The 17990-nt window shown below is 41.6% G+C and overlaps 1 protein-coding gene across 1 annotated transcript in view; it reads left to right on the plus strand.

Moving 5' to 3' along the window:
• Positions 1 to 17990, plus strand: part of LOC118400877 (PDZ domain-containing RING finger protein 4-like) — a 100350-nt gene that overhangs the window by 46801 nt on the left and 35559 nt on the right. Inside the window, exon 3 of the mRNA XM_035797862.2 lies at positions 6087 to 6168. Within this exon, the coding sequence (XP_035653755.2) occupies positions 6087 to 6168 (82 nt within the window). The remainder of the gene's footprint in view (positions 1 to 6086; positions 6169 to 17990) is intronic.

A 17990-nucleotide genomic window follows, 5' to 3' on the forward strand; every position in this document is an offset into this window, starting at 1 on the left:
GTTTCAGTCTTTTCTCTTTCCTTTTGTTTTTGTTCATATTGTATTCATCTCTAAGGGGAGGAAAACTAAGATCAAGATACATTTTAGCATGAAGAATGTCTGGATTTCTTCTTTAGGGACTGAGACGGTGAAATATAAGCTGTTCGGGGGCTTCTCTACCCGAAGCTGAGAAGTTAATTGCGACTCTGTGAATGAGGGATACATTATGTTAAGTTGATAATTAATTCCAACAACATCCCATGGACAATTAATTGTCTTGGATTCAAGTATCCAATGTCAGATGGAGGTACATTAAATGAACCAAGTATCCAATGTCAGTAGGAGAGTTGGAGTTACATGTAGCGCACCAGCAGTTACAAGTCATGAAGGCAGTCAAATTCCACGTGACCGTTGGCTGGCATGAACATGAACCACGGGAAAAGCGTCCTCCATTCACTATTTAAGTGCATAGATGACTTGTATTTTTTCCCACTGCCCCTGTCTCGCATTGGATTTATTCAGGGTGCATTACGGACACAAAGGGGAAGTTTAAATCAGAAATAGGCTGATGGGTGACAATATTAGCCTATCACTTATATATTGTCACTTGAGAATGATGCCCAGCATAAGAAACATACATTATTTTGCGACTTTTTCGAATCATAGTCGCACACCTCGTGTAGACTAGCCCATAGGCCTATATGTTTTGATAAGGTTTGTAATCACAACTAAAGTGGCCAAAACAACGTTTTAAAGTGAAGCACTTTAATCCGCTTTACAAGGGATTTAGAGCCTAACTGGTACACAAGAGCAGTGGGTTTCAAGTTTGAGGAAGATAATGGGGAAGATTATTTTCGCCATAAAAATGCACCTTTATAACAAAAGCATTACATGCATAATCGCATTTGTGGTCACTTTTGATCATGGTGTTTTCCCGCTAATGGACATTCCCGCTCTTAGCCTACTGCCATGTGTGCATTATGATGTGAAGAAATAGCCTATTCGTTTTTCAACATTTTAAGCTAAACGTTCTGATCTGTTGTGTCAGCCACATTGCATAATAAATATTTGTGTGATGCTAATGGCTGTATTAATTTTGGATCTATTGTATCCCACCACTGTCCCAGACTATGTTTGGAATATTTCTTTATTTCTCGCACAGAATAGAAAAGGTTGACTTTTGTACTATGGGGGATAGTAGATTGACATAGGCTAGTGCTTTTTCTGTTCGTTAGGCCTAGTCATCTTGTTGGCTGACGAAAAGTAATTGTGGACAGTTCTTCCAATTTCTTCAATATGCATCTCGGAATTAGACACAGTTGCGTCCCCGATGTGTCTGTCTTCACTTGTAGCCTGTGATTAAGACCCGGTCATGTGATGTAGAGGGCACAGCATTCAGGGAAAAGGGCACAACAAAGGCATGGATTTTTTTATGGTGGATTATGGCCACAAAGGGGATGCTGCCGTGAAATTCAAGGCATTATCAAGCGCTTGTAAAATGATGAATGAGAGACTAATGAAGTGTGTTCAGCCTAAGCAAAAAAAAACAAAGCAGAGCTCATGCCTTTCAATTAACTTTTTTCAAATCATTAATTAATAACTCTAAATTAAGCATATAAGAGTATCTATTTCTTTGTTAACTGCTCAACACAGAATAGCCGCATGTGCGCACTGCCTCAAATCTTTTGGTGAGAATATTTATATTTTATTCAGCTTTGTTCAATTGTATTCTTCATAGTATGAAACAATATAAAATAATGCCACGGAATTCTTAGCAAATCTTGCCTGGTAAATGAACTAGTGTAGCCCACAGCCATATGGCATAGCCAGATCAGGACCTAACATAAGGACAACTCAGAGTATGCTATTCTGTTGTTCTGAAATTGACTACATTTTCTTCAGATCGTGCTTCTTTAGACCTGTCTAAAATAAATAATGGAACTATATTACACAGATTTATATATATATATATATATATATATATATATATATATATATATATATAAATGTAGATGTTCCAAAGGTCTGCAATAGTGTGGAAGCCAGGAGATGCTACACGTGTTTACAGTGCCTTGCGAAAGTATTCGGCCCCCTTGAACTTTGCGACCTTTTGCCACATTTCAGGCTTCAAACATAAAGATATAAAACTGTATTTTTTTGTGAAGAATCAACAACAAGTGGGACACAATCATGAAGTGGAATGACATTTATTGGATATTTCAAACTTTTTTAGCAAATCAAAAACTGAAAAATTGGGCGTGCAAAATTATTCAGCCCCTTTACTTTCAGTGCAGCAAACTCTCTCCAGACGTTCAGTGAGGATCTCTGAATGATCCAATGTTGACCTAAATTACTAATGATGATAAATACAATCCACCTGTGTGTAATCAAGTCTCCGTATAAATGCACCTGCACTGTGATAGTCTCAGAGGTCCGTTAAAGCGCAGAGAGCATCATGAAGAACAAGGAACACACCAGGCAGGTCCGAGATAGAAGAAGAAGTTTAAAGCCGGATTTGGATACAAAAAGATTTCCCAAGCTTTAAACATCCCAAGGAGCACTGTGCAAGCGATAATATTGAAATGGAAGGAGTATCAGACCACTGCAAATCTACCAAGACCTGGCCGCCCCCCTAAACTTTCAGCTCATACAAGGAGAAGACTGATCAGAGATGCAGCCAAGAGGCCCATGATCACTCTGGATGAATTGCAGAGATCTACAGCTGAGGTGGGAGACTCTGTCCATAGGACAACAATCAGTCGTATATTGCACAAATCTGGCCTTTATAGAAGAGTGGCAAGAAGAAAGCAATTTCTTAAAGATATCCATAAAAAGTGTAGTTTAAAGTTTGCCACAAGCCACCTGGGAGACACACCAAACATGTGGAAGAAGGTGCTCTGGTCAGATGAAACCAAAATTGAACTTTTTGGCAACAATGCAAAACGTTATGTTTGGCGTAAAAGCAACACTGCTCATCACCCTGACCACACCATCCCCACTGTCAAACATGGTGGTGGCAGCATCATGGTTTGGGCCTGCTTTTCTTCAGCAGGGACAGGGAAGATGGTTAAAATTGATGGGAAGATGGATGGAGCCAAATACAGGACCATTCTGGAAGAAAACCTGATGGAGTCTGCAAAAGACCTGAGACTGGGACCGAGATTTGTCTTCCAACAAGACAATGATCCAAAACATAAAGCAAAATCTACAATGGAATGGTTAAAAAATAAACATATCCAGGTGTTAGAATGGCCAAGTCAAAGTCCAGACCTGAATCCAATCGAGAATCTGTGGAAAGAACTGAAAACTGCTGTACACAAATGCTCTCCATCCAACCTCACTGAGCTCAAGCTGTTTTGCAAGGAGGAATGGGAAAAAAATTCAGTCTCTCGATGTGCAAAACTGATAGAGACATACCCCAAGCGACTTACAGCTGTAATCGCAGCAAAAGGTGGCGCTACAAAGTATTAACTTAAGGGGGGCTGAATAATTTTGCACGCCCAATTTTTCAGTTTTTGATTTGTTAAAAAAGTTTGAAATATCCAATAAATGTCGTTCCACTTCATGATTGTGTCCCACTTGTTGTTGATTCTTCACAAAAAAATACAGTTTTATATCTTTATGTTTGAAGCCTGAAATGTGGCAAAAGGTCGCAAAGTTCAAGGGGGCCGCATACTTTCGCAAGGCACTATATGTTAATTAACGGTCAATAACCGTGAGACCAAACCCTCATTTGCTTGACAATTGCCATCTGAGGAAATGTTGTGAGCGCCACAGCACTAGTTACATGAAGTGCTTAGTCTTTAGAGATTAGATTTTTTTTAAATACTAGTCTGTAATAAAATACTATCACATGTTTCAGAAAGAAACATGGTCTGTGTCAAATTGAGACTAACCATGTCATGCTATGAGCAATCTACTTGTGTCACTGCTGTTCGTCAACTCACAACATGACCAGACCCAGCCCTTTAAACCTGACGAGACCCAACCCTTTAAACCTGACCAGATCCAACCCTTTGTTCCTTCATAATATAAGATATTTTCTCCATAACTCAGTAGCACCACTACCCACAGGGCATGCTTGTAATAATTGGTACTGCTTGGCATAGCCATTTGGTTTCATGGAAGGTTTACAAGGTGATTAAACCGAATGGGCTAATAAAACCAGGCAATACAGTGCAACATTCATTCACAGCCTAGTTATAGCCCCGGGCTATACTCCTAAATGTAATCAATGTGACCCATAAAAGAGACATTTTCTCCTCTTCATCTGCGATCAGGTGCGGACGCCAGGATTACGGCACATTTTATAGATACAACAAATGTTTGTTTCCCTGGGTTTTGAACGTGGGCAGTAAAGCTGTGTAATTGTGTTCAATGTACACACACACACACACACACACGGCCAACAATGTTACGATGTGCTGCAAATATTGTAGTGCCAGAGGATAAAACATTTTGACGTTTACAAGGCTCATTTTGTCACCAGAAGATTGTTTTGGGACAGAATAACACGTGTTTGTATGCACTCACAGACACAATGAAATGGAATTTATAATGGAAATAAATTCAATATGTTCAATGTTCAACAAAAGTGAATGCTTCATGTCAAAAATAGCGTGTGTGGTATTTGATAGCACTCATTATGATCTAAAATTACCTTTACAAGCCCCCAAAGCAAAGCTGTTTTGCTCTGTGCATGAGATACATAAAGTAACATATTCACTGTACAGAATTCGAGAGAGAGAGAGAGAGAGAGGAGGAGGGAGAGAGAGAGAGAGAGAGAGAGAGAGAGAGAGAGAGAGAGAGAGAGAGAGAGAGAGAGAGAGAGAGAGAGAGAGAGAGAGAGAGAGAGAGAGAGAGAGAGAGAGAGAGAGAGAGAGAGAGAGAGAGAGAGAGAGAGAGAGAGAGAGAGAGAGAGAGAGAGAGAGAGAGAGAGAGAGAGAGAGAGAGAGAGAGAGAGAGATGCCTGGGTATGCAACAGCACGCAGCTTCATCCTAGACAGCATCATCCTGACATCCTTTCTTCCTCTCCTCTTAGCGGTCCCATGCAGGAAAAAGACAAAGAAAACTGTCACTTACAGTCAGTCAGTAAGAGAGCGATTGTGTGTGTGAGAGAGAGAGAGACTCCCTCTCAGTGGCAGTGCATGGATAAAATCACTGGGGAAGCCAAGGAAAAAAAGCCATATTACAACCTTTGTTGTGATCAATGCCTTGTTTGACCTATAACCCATTTGTTCATACGCCACCGTGATATACAATAAGGCCATTTTTATTTAACCTTGATTTAACGAGGCAAGTCCGTTAAGAACAAATTATTATTTCCAATGACGGCCTACACCGGCCAAACCCGGACGACACTGGGCCAATTGTGCGCCGCCCTATGAGATTCCCAATCACGGCCGGTTGTGATTCAGCCTGGATTTGAACCAGGGTGTCTGTAGTGACGCCTCTAGCGCTGAGATGCAGTGCCTTAGACCACCTGCACCACTCGGGAGCCAGACAACAGTCACGCATACGTCTGTTTCATCACAGAACCAGAGAAAAACATTTGTCTGGTGAAGTCCACAAAGCATATATTGCGTAACAAACAGTTACATGACCTACGGCATGGATAGGCAAGTTAACGTTTTTGACAGTTTACTTAAAACAACTCCTGATTTAGAACCACAGAGAGTTACAGCAAGTCGGCACAAAGACAACAGGAGATTGAGAGAATGCCAAGAGTGTTGCAAAGCTGTCCTCAAGGCAAAGGGTGGCTACTTTGAAGAATCTCAAATAAAAAATATATTTGGATTTGTTTCACACTTTTTTTGGTTACTACATGATTCCACATGTGTTACTACATAGTTTTAATGTCTTCACTATTATTGGATAATGTAGAAAATAGTTTAAAAAAAAGTATATATATAAGAAAAACCCTTGAATGAGTAGGTGTGTCTAAACGTTTGACTGGTACTGTATATATACATTATTCTGGGGAAGCCTTCCCTTGGCATCCATGAATACATGCCACTGCTCCCTCTTAACTAATTTCACTCTCTCGTTCTCTTTCTGTCTCCTGCCTATTTCTCTCTCTCCTTCTCTCTCTTTTTTTTCCCTGACAGCTGTCACTCTCTCCACACCATGGAACAGGATTACTATGAGGGGAGAGCTGATGGAGGGAGGACAGAGGAGTTTGAGTATGAGGTAAGACTTGATTACACCTCCCGTCATAGTTGTGAACAACGTTTGACAAACAAACAAAACACACACACACACACACACACCACATCTCATAACGGGGCTTTACCAATAAGGGAAGGGCTCAGTTATAATTGACTCCACAGAGCCCTGTCCCTAGGGGAATGTGGTGACAGATAGATGATAGGTCACACTACATACACACGACAGACAGCTCAGGATCTCTACAGGACCTTTTACAGCCACAGCCGCTGCCAATAATGATGCACTATGAGGGAATGTTTCTAATGTGTCATTGGTTATAACTCACTGAAAGTGTAGCAACCTCACAGCCTTAACTATTTCCTATTTGAGGCATCTGAGAGAAAAAAAAGTTATCTGCCCTGTAAAATACTGAGGGCTCTATTTTTGGCTGGCGTTAAGGCGGCGCTAGTGTCAAACTTACGGTCTTTGGCAATTTCAACTTGTAAAAGCCAGCGATCTGACATTTTCCAACCCCTGGCCCCAGGGTCTTACGCCATCTTGTTTGCCTTGAGGTGGGAGGGGTGGAAATATTTGACGTGTGCCCTTAAAAACATGCGACAACATGCCAATTTCAGATTTCTTCAAACGAGTCACCAACCATGGGTTTATGGTAGGAACGTACATGGCTCAAATGCAATGAGAATTTGTCTGGTATTTTGTCTGCAAATATGATCTGAAAGATGGTTCCATGATGTTTATAAAATATTACATTTGTGAGCAGTGTAATGGTGAGTGGACATTCTACCTGTCTCTTTATATTGGATCTTTATCCAGCTCCTTGGATGTCTGTAAAACCCTGCATAAGTCTAAAATGCCTTGTCTGTATTATACGCCAACAGGAAGCAATGGTGCCTGTAACTGTATTTACACAGAGCCATGGTTGGGGAGTAATGGATTACATTTAATCTGTTACATGTAAGGGATTACAAAAACTGGTAACTGTAATCCGTTACATTACCAGCAAAAATATTGTCATCAGATTACAGATACTTTTGAAAAACTAGATCCTTTACTTAGAGGATTATTTTCAAATTCATAAAGGATGTTGCGAGAAAAAAAAATGTTTTACACTTCTCTGTTTTCTCAATGACATTCAAATCAGCATTGAAAAAAAAGGTGCACGTTTAAATTTGTTCCACCTGAGCGAGCCTGACCACAATTCTGAGACTACAATGATGACACACCACATGTTTTTGATGGATCAAGGGAAAAGAGCAGAAATAGGCTATTGTAGGCTACAGTCCAAGCCCTGTCTTCAAATGGTGCGACTGCTGTTGACATCCAAAGATAATCCATGTTGAATAAACGCTTAATATAATAATATATGCCATTTAGCAGAAGCTTTTATCCAAAGCGACTTACAGTCATGTGTGCATACATTCTACGTATGGGTGGTCCCGGGAATCGAACCCACTACCCTGGCGTTACAAGCGCCATGCTCTTAGAGGTAAGGATGACAGCAGTGGTGTAGTCTACGGCCATACGGATATCACTTATTATTGATGTGAATTTCGCTGCTACTCTCTCATCACTATTTGCACCTGTCACGCCCTGATCTTAGTATTTTGTGTTTTCTTTATCATTTCGGTCAGGCCAGGGTGTGACATGGGTTTATTGTGGTATGTTTTGTCTTGGGGTTTTGTTAGGTATTGGGTTTGTTGCTTAGTGGGGGTATCTAGAAGAGTCTATGGCTGTCTGGAGTGGTTCTCAATCAGAGGCAGGTGTTTATCGTTGTCTCTGATTGGGAACCATATTTAGGCAGCCATATTCTTTGTGTGTTTCGTGGGTGATTGTTCCTGTCTCTGTGTTTGTTTGCACCAGATAGGCTGTACAGGTTTTCACGTTACGTTTGTTGTTTTTGTATTGTTTGTTTTTTCATCGTCATTAAACATGTATCAAGAATACCACGCTGCGTTTTGGTCCGACTCTCCTTCACCGCAAGCAAACCGTGACAGCACCTTACAGATTGTGGTTGTTGTGGATGGCTGTTAACAAATCTAAATGTGTATTTGAACCCAATAAGGGTTGAGAATTCAAGAAGTTTAAATTGCCTATCAATAATTGTTTTTTAAACCAATTGACAGCCAGTGAAAAATGCACTCTTGCAACAGCTGCATAGTGCGGATCCCAGCCTATGGAATAAAAGTGGGGCTTTAATTGCTCAATCTAATTGATGCTGATAAAGATTTGTAAGTCGCTCTGGATAAGAGCGTCTGCTAAATGACTTAAATGTAAATGTAAATATAAATCCATGGACACATGTTCAAACTCGCACACTTTTGATAGACTTAAAGGGGAAACCTGTAGGTGCATGATCCATTTTTGGATGTATAAATTACTTAAATATATATATATATATATATACAGTTCCTTCGGGAAAGTATTCAGACCCCTTGACTTTTTCCACATTTTGTTACGTTACAGCCTTATCTAAAATGGATTAAATAAAAATTATTCCTCAGCAATCTACACCCAATACCCCATAATGACAAAGCGAAAAGAGGTTTTTAGACATTTTTGCAAAAGTATTCAGACCCTTTTGCTATGCGACATGAAATTGAGCCCAGGTGCATCCTGTTTCCATTGATCATCCTTGAATCATCCTTGATCATCCATTGAATTTCTACAACTTCATTGGAGTCCACCTGTGGTAAATTCAATTGATTGGACATGATTTGGAAAGGAACACACCTGTCTATATAAGGTCCCACAGTTGACAGTGCATGTTAGGGAAAAAACCAAGCCATGAGGTCGAAAGAATTCCCCGTATACCTCCGAGACAAGATTGTGTCGATGCACAGATCTGGGGAAGGTTACCAAAGCATTCCTTTTGTATTGAAGGTCCCCAAGAACAGAGTGGCCTCCATCATTCTTAAATGGAAGAATTTGGAACCACCAAGACTCTTTCTAGAGCTGGCCGCGTAGCCAAACTGAGCAATCAGGGGAGAAGGGCCTTGGTCAGGGAGGTGACCACGAACCCAATGGTCACTCTGACAGACCTGTATAGTTCCTCTTTGGCCATGGGAGAAACTTGCAGAAGGATAACCATCTCTGCAGCATTCCACCAATCAGGCCTTTATGGTAGCGTGGCAGAAACCACTCCTCAGTAAAAGGCACATGCCAGCCCGCTTGGAGTTTGCCAAAAGGCACCTAAAGACTCTCAGACAAGATTGTCTGGTCTGATGAAACTCTTTGTCCTGAATGCCAAGCGTCACGCAGCCAACACAACACAGGAGTGGCTTCGGGACTAGTCTCTGAATGTCCTTGAGTGCCACAGCCACAGCCCGGACTTGAACCCATCGAACATCTCTGGAGAGACCTTAAAATACCAGTGAAGCGACGCTCCCCTTCTAACCTGACAGAGCTTGAGAGGATCTGCAGAGAAGAATGGGAGGAACTCCACAAATACAGGTGTGCCAAGCTTGTAGCTTAATACCCAAGAAGACTCGAGGCTGTAATCACTCCCAAAAGGGCTTCATCAAAGTGCTGAGTAAAGGGACTGAATACTTATTTAAATGTGATATTTCCGTTTTTTGTCTTAAATAAATTGGCCAAAATTTCTAAAAATCTGTTTTTTTTAATCATTATGGGGTATTGTGTGTAGATTGATGAGGGGAAAAAACAATTTAATACTTTTTAGAATAAGGCTGTAACGTAAAATAAATGTGGAAAAAGTCAAGGGGTCTGAATACTTTCCGAATCCATTAATTCTTGAAGATTATAAACTGGGTGGTTCAAGCCCTGAATGCTGATTGGCTGACAGCCAAGGTATATCAGACCGTAAACCACAGGTATGACAAAACATGTATTTTTACTGCTCTAATTACATTGGTAACCAGTATATAATTGCAACAGCAAAACCACACCTCCTCAGGCCTTATTGCTTAAGTATAACTTATAAATGCCTCATGAGCTTAGTTCTGTCATACTCCATGAGAACCCAAAATATAAGCGTGTTTTTCTTCAATGTTTGTAAACATTGTAAATGTAAACAAACACTGTATAGCACCATAACATGATTTAAACCATTATTTTTATATCATGGATGGTCAGTCCTTGCGTCCAAAGCTCTGTCTATTAATAATAATTAATGGTTACATTTCTCCAGGCCCATCCCTCAGCTTTTTATCAAAACACAGGCGTCCGTTTTGTTATTGCTGTGTTAAATCTGTGGATTTGCCCTTTAAACAGCTGCATATTATCAAGATACCAAAGTGTCACCAACAAAAGGTAAACAATAGGCCTATAGCAAATGCAGCATATGGCATTCATTTTTCACATGTAAATAGTCCTTTTCAGTAGGTCTCCAAGCAGGCCATTCCATGAGCGCAGCATTTTTCTCAACTCGAATCAATGAGCCCAATCAGTCCTCCATGACAACAGAATCATTTTTAAAAAATCAGGTATTACAATTTGGCTAATCTAAACTTCCATATTTCCAAGTCATATTCTTGAAGATCAAGGGATATAACATTTATTGGAATGACTGGAATTTGCATAGACTTTGTTTTTTAATGTAAAGATGTAATTTAATCATGTTATTATATGTAGTAGAAAGCGATGGGTTAGAAGAAACCCACATAACCAACCCATAAAGTAAAATTTAACATCCATATATGACCAGCTATGTAAACTTTAACGTTGATTTATCCTGCAATAGATGTCGTTCAATTGGTAACATACATTTTTCGAATGCCTCTTAAAGGGAAAGTCATCTAAAAGTAACAGAATGTAATCAGATTACATTACTGAGTTTGGGTAATCCAAAGTTACGTTACCGATTACAAATTTGGACCGGTAACTCTTAACTGTAATGGATTCCTTTTAGAAAGTGACCTGCCCAACCCTGTGCATAGCCTATTTAAAACAAGTTGTTGTTTTGTTTTTATTCTAGTTATACACTGTCTTTTTAGGCCTTATCAATAGCCTAGTGAATGTCATCTTGCTTATTGACTACGTTTGGCATGTCCGGACTACAATTAACAGTAGGCCAAGCTCTTGTGAATGCTATAGCCTATGTTTAACAATGTTTTTCCATATTGAAGCAATGCAATTAGAACAATGGGAACTGCAAATATGTTAAAAAATATTGAGCAAATATGGGGCAGGCTATTTAAAGGGATACTTCAGGATTTTGGCAATGACGTTTTAAAAGGACGTTGCTAACTAGCTTTAGCGCAAATGCTAACTAGCGTTAGTGTAATGACTGGAAGTCTATGTTAACTGCTAGCATGCTAGTAGATACATTAGACTTCCAGTTATTGTGCTAATGCTAATTAGCATTGGCTCGCGAAACTACATTTGGACTTCTTGCGTACTGAATGCAGACATAAAACATTTATCCATAAGTTCATCTGACTCTGTGGAAGTCGATAAAGGGCTTTATTGCCAAAACCCTGAAGTATCCCTTTAATGAACCAGGCTATAATGGACTAACATTTTAATTGGAGTTGATGAGAACACAATATACTAAAGACAGTAAATACACAACTTGAAGCAACCACATATTTAGCCAAGGAGCATGTTCTGATTGGCCAGTGAGGGACCAAGCCTCGACCCACTCACAAGTTATTTATTCATCAAAACCCAGCCCTTTCCCTGTTGTGAAAATAGCTAAAATATTTTGGACTCACCCGTGAACCTATAACACTACCGCGAGATTTACCACGGCGTAACAAGATCGCCCTAACAAGATCCCCCATAAATACAGCAAGATGTCAAGGTGTCAAGTCAAACCAATCCTCCTCTTCCATCTTTGTTTGTGCTGAACTAACCCACAGGTGCATGGGCAGACTCCTGGGTTAGTTTGACAGATGATCATTTAAGCCTATAATTTAGACACACAACACACACACAGATGCACACACGCACACACACAGACACGGATCTAGATGCAGATGAGACAGGAAGCGATGATAAACGGGCTTCATGTCGACACTTGGCTCCCTCAATCCACCAAGACCCCAACTCCTCCTCTCACCCCCCGTACGAATATTCTTTATTTCCACATCACTGAGGACCAGGTGAGCTGTGCTGCCAGTCTGGATTTGCTTTGAGTGATGTATGATGATTGCGTGTTCTCTTTTTAGTTTCATTTGAATTTGTTCGAGGAGCTTCCTTTCCTTCCACCCACCGAGCTCGAGTTATTTCTCTAAAGAGATTTGCTCATCCACGTACGTGTCGCCTCTGCTTCAGCCTTGGCATTAGAGGCAACACAAATATAATATATTAACCCTCTTTTCTTTCTGCCTCATTTCTATTAACAAATCCTATTATATTGTGTGTGCTTTGCTCCTTATTTTGTGATGCTCCGGGAGCAGGCATATTCCACGCTAACCCACCTTCACTTAACGTACGTCAATAGTTCAGAGCTGAATGCCTCTATTTTCAGAGTTTGATGGTTTATTCCGTCATTTATCAAAATGAGAGAGAGATTTCTGAAATGACCTCAGTCTGATGAAAAATCATAATGTGGGCACCCTGCCATTTACATCCCAGCGGAAATATAATATAGGTAATGAAATGTTGGCTCGCCATTTCATTAAGCAAGGACATTGATGATTTCCTGTAAGCACAACGGCTTGAGGGGTGATAGACAAGGTGTTGGGGTTCGGGAGAAAAAGAGCCATCAAAAGATTCATTATTGAAAACTCTTGTGCAGTATGTCGGTCTTGTTTAGCCTCCATGTTCTCTTTCCACTGTATACTATCTGTATACTATTTATAACCCAAGATAAGGACTTAATGGGAACAGGTGATGCCTTCTCAGAGAGTGGACATCTTAAAATTGTGCTGCTTTTAAAATGTAATCTAAAAAGGGATTACATTGATTTTTATCCCCCCTACCAATCTATACAACTTTCCTACCGATCTATACATATTTTCAGAATGAAAGAAAACTAATAAATGAATAACTAGGTGGGTCAAATCCAATAGAACACAACATCGCGGGAAACTCTCTGTATTTTCCAGTATTGTGGTTGCAGCATGATGTTAGAGGAAAACCCACCCTAGAATTCTGAAGCGGGACAATTACAAAAAATACATACACCCGAGTGGCTTTCCTGTAGATGTCGAGTGTTCCTGAGTGGTCCAGTCTCAATCCTGACTTACATTTGTTTGTAAATCAGAGACAAGGTTTGAATATTGACCCAGTCTGAAATACGTATATGTTTCAAGCAGGCCCCCCATAGTCCCTGTGTCCAAGAACACCAAGGTAACCTGTCTAAATGCCAATCCCCCTGTAGCACTCACATCTGTAGCCACGAAATGCTCTGAAAGGCTGTTCATGGCTCACATCAACACCATCATCTCAGACACCCTGGACCCGCTCCAATTCTCATAGCGCCCCAACAGATCCACAAATTTTTGCAATATCTTTTACACTCCACACTGCCCTCTCCTACCTGGACAAGAGGAACACCTATGTAAGAATGCTGTTCTTTGACTACAGCTCAGCGTTCAACACCATAGTACCCACAAAGCTAATCACAAGGCCCAGGACCCTGGGACTGAGCACCTCCCTCTGCAACTGGATCCTAGACTTCCTGAAGAGCCGGTGGTGACGGTAGGCAACAACACATCCACCTCGCTGACCCTCAACATGGGGGCCTCTCAGGGGTGCGTGCTTAGTAACCTCCTGTACTCCCTGTTCACCCACAACTGCATGGCCGTGCAAGACTCTAACATCATCATTAAGTTTGCTGACGACACGGCGGTGGCAGGCCAGAACACCAACGACGATGAGACCGCCTATAGTGAGGAGGCCAGCGACCTGGCAGTGTGGTGCCAGGACACCAACATCTCCCTCAACGTCAGAAAGACAAAGTGGCTGATCATGGACCACCCACATCACTGGGGCTGTAGTGGAGCGGGTCGAGAGCTTGAAGTTCCTTCGTGTCCACGTCACTAAGGAATTAACATGGTCTACACACCAACACGGTAGTAAAGGCACCCTCCTGAGAGGACCCTCAGATCCTCCACAGTTCTCCAGCTGCACCATTGAGAGCATCTTGACTGGCTGCATCACCGCTTGGTATGGCAACGGCTTGGCCTCCGAACGCAAGGCAGTACAGACGGTCCACCCAGTACATCACTGGGGCCGAGCTCACTGCCATCCAGGACCTCTATACCAGGCGATGTCAGAGAAAGGCCCTGGTACCACGGCAAGATGCACCAAGTCTGGAACCAACAGGACCCTAAAGAGCTCCGGATGGGTGGCAGGTAGCCCAGTGGTTAGAGCATTGGGCCTGTAATCAAAAGGTTGCTGGTTTGAATACCTGAGCAGACAAGGTGAAACATCTGTCAATGTACCCTTGAGCAAGGCACTTAACCATCATTCGGTCCAGGGGCGCCATACTACTATTCCTGACCCTGTAAAACAACATTTCACTGCACCTCTCTTTTGACTCTTCACATACTCTGCTGCTACTGTTTATTATCTATCCTTTTGCCTAGTCACTTTATCCCTACCTATACTGTATGTACATAGCTACCTCAATTACATTGTACCCCTGGCAATCAACTCGTACTCCGTGTATATAGCCAAGTTATCGTTACTCATTGTGTATTTATTCCTTGTATTATAATTGTTTCTATATTTGTTCTCTTCATGTCATTGGTAAGGGCTTGTAAGTAAGCATTTCACTGTTAGTCTAAATCTGTTGTTTACAACGCATGTGACAAATACATTTTTATATTATTTGAGTATTCCTGTCCATCAATGATTTCCAACCAAATTTACTGAGCTTGTGCAATTTTGACAAAAACAATTTAATATACTGTGTGTTGCCATAACAATTGTTCAAAGTTGGTAGAATCTCGTGTGTGAAGATATACGCAATCAAGACATTTCATTTATTTTTATTAGCTCTGAAAATGTTCTAAACTCAGCAAAAAAAATAAATGTCATCTCCCTGTCAACTGCATTTATTTTCAGCAAACTTAACATGTGCACATATTTGTATGAACACAACAAGATTCAACAACTGAGACGGAAACTGAACAAGTTCCAAGTTCCTTGACTTATCTTTGAAAGACAGGGTCCTGAAAAAGGGATGTTTTATGAGTTTATAGTTGTTCTTTCACTTTCACTTTGAAATGTGGAGTACATTAATATCATGTTATAAATTATTTTATTTAATTTGAAGGCAGCAAAATGTGCAAGCTGTACAAGGGGTGTGTACTTTCACTGGGCACTGCGCATTTAGGGATTGATTAGGGCCAATTCTTCACCAGATGTATTAGGCTATATCTTAAGCTTTTAGCAGGAAAGTGTTTTGCCGCGTTCCTCTCCAGTATGAGAGGAGCACTTTGTCATCTTCCCTCTCTTTCTCGCTGATAGGAGAGGAGCTCTCCCCTCTCTTCTCTGCCTGTACCCGGGTGGCAGCCATCCACAGACAACTTTTTCAATTACTGGTAATCAAAGGCAGTGATTATTATGACAGCATCCAATGCAGCCTGACGGTGGGCGGCAGTCCCTTCTAATCACGCCATCGCAGTCATTAATTTACTGTCAGGCCATCGTCCCCCGTCCCCGCTCTGCAGCCGCTACATCGCAATCTCCCGCCTGAGAGGCTGAGAGCTCGCCCGGAAAATGGGAAAACGGAAAGGAAAAGAGGGAGAGAGAGGGAACACAGAGTGTATGTGATGGATCAGGAGAAGGGTCCCTTTGCCTTATCAAGGATTTACACACCAGTGTGTGTGTGTGGGGGGGGCTGCCAGAACACTTCCCATTCCAAACACACACACACACACATTCCACAATGTTTTATCCATCTTCTCCTAATCATCTGTTTTTCCTGTTCATTTAGCCACAGGTCCTCTCCACTCTACCACCACGTTACTTATACTAACTTATTCTGTCTTTTTCCACTCAACAAGATGGGGAAAGACATTAAAACATCACACACTTTTACTTGTGCCTTCGGTTCCATTTGATGATTTTTTTCGAGACAACCCCATGGATAAGGCAGATATTTGACATCAAAAACTCTTCCTGTTGAACATCACGTCATCTAGACATTCCCCTAGGCTTTCATATACCGTTTTTAGAGGATATTTTACAGAAGAAGAAGAAAATGTCTATTACATATTAATTCCTCTCGTCGACATTGACGCCACACACACTCTCTGTTTCCTTCATGGCTCCTTTATTGCGTCACGGAGCCCCCAGTAGTCTCAGTCGCTGTGTCTAACGCTTCCAATGATGGTGTCTTACGATACACCATTAGCAGCAGTCATAATGTCACTGGTTTGACTGGTATTTTTATTTTCCTTTTCATATCTCTTCAGCTGTAGATCCTTTCATCCCTTTTCCTTTCATATCCTCTTTCATTCAGTGACGGGGATATTAAGTTGTCATCGGCCGCATCCCAAAAGACAATCGTTTCACTATATAGTGATTTGCTTTTGCCCAGGGCCTATAGGGAATAGGGTGCTGTTTGGTATTCCTATCCTAGTGCACTACTTTTGACAAGGGCCTATAGGGAATAGGGTGCTATTTGGGACACATTCATTGCATGGAGAAACAGTCCGTTAGAGATCTGAGGTGTCAGCAGGTGGAGTCTGTCAAAAGAAATAATATAATAATAATAATAATAATATATGCCATTTAGCAGACGCTTTTATCCAAAGCGACTTACAGTCATGTGTGCATACATTCTACGTATGGGTGGTCCCGGGGATCGAACCCACTACCCTGGCGTTACAAGCGCCATGCTCTACCAACTGAGCTACAGAAGGACCAGAGAGCTCTGGCAATAGATACTGAGTGCACAAAACAGGCGTAACACCTCCTTTGCGCTCTTTGAGGGTAAACACAGTGCCAACGACGTGGCCCGCTCCCAAGAGGAATACTGATGTAAGAATGCTGTTCATTGACTATAGCTCAGCATCCACCACTGAACCCCGCCCATTGCAACTGGGTCCTGGACTTCCTGACTTCCACCCCCAGGTGGTGGAAACAACACCTCCGCTACGTTGATCATCAACACAGGGTCCCCACAAGGGTGCGTGCTCAGCCCCCTTCTGTTCTCCCTGTACCCCCATGACTGCTTGGCCACGCATGCCTCTAACTCAATCATCAAGTTTGTAGACGACACAACAGTAGTAGGCCTGATTACCAACAATGATGAGACAGCCAACAGGGAGGAGGTGAGGGTCCTGGCGGAGTGGTGCCAGGAAAATAACTTCTCCCTCAACGTCAACAAAATGAGGGAGCTGATCATGGAGAGAGCACGCAGCAGAGGGAGCACGACCCTATCCACATCGACGGGACCACAGTGGAGAAGGTGAAAATCTTCAAGTTGCTCCGCGTACACATCATCGACGATCTGAAATGGTCCACCCACACAGGCAGTGTGATGACGAAGGCGCAACAGCGTCTCTTTAACCTCAGGAGGCTGAAGAAATGTATCACCACCTGGTACATCAACTGCACTGCTCGCATAATGGAACACTAGTCACTTTAATAATGTTGACATACTGCTTTACTCATTTCCTATGTATATACTGTATTCTATTCTACTGTATTTTAGTCAGTGCCACTCCGACATTGCTCGTCCTAATATTTATATAGTTCTTAACTCCATTCTTTTACTTTAGATTTGCATGTATTGTTGCGAATTGTAAGATATTACCGCACTGTCGGAGCTGGGAACACAAGCATTTCGCTACACCCGCAATGACACCTGCTAAATATGTTTATGTGACCAATACATTTCCCCTAACGTCAACCCTAACCATGACGCTAACTTCAACCCTAACTAAGGCTGTGGTGGTCATGAAATTCTGTCAGCTGGTTAT

The sequence above is a fragment of the Oncorhynchus keta genome, chromosome 22 (assembly GCF_023373465.1).
Source record: "Oncorhynchus keta strain PuntledgeMale-10-30-2019 chromosome 22, Oket_V2, whole genome shotgun sequence".
In the NCBI taxonomy this organism is placed as follows: domain Eukaryota; kingdom Metazoa; phylum Chordata; class Actinopteri; order Salmoniformes; family Salmonidae; genus Oncorhynchus; species Oncorhynchus keta.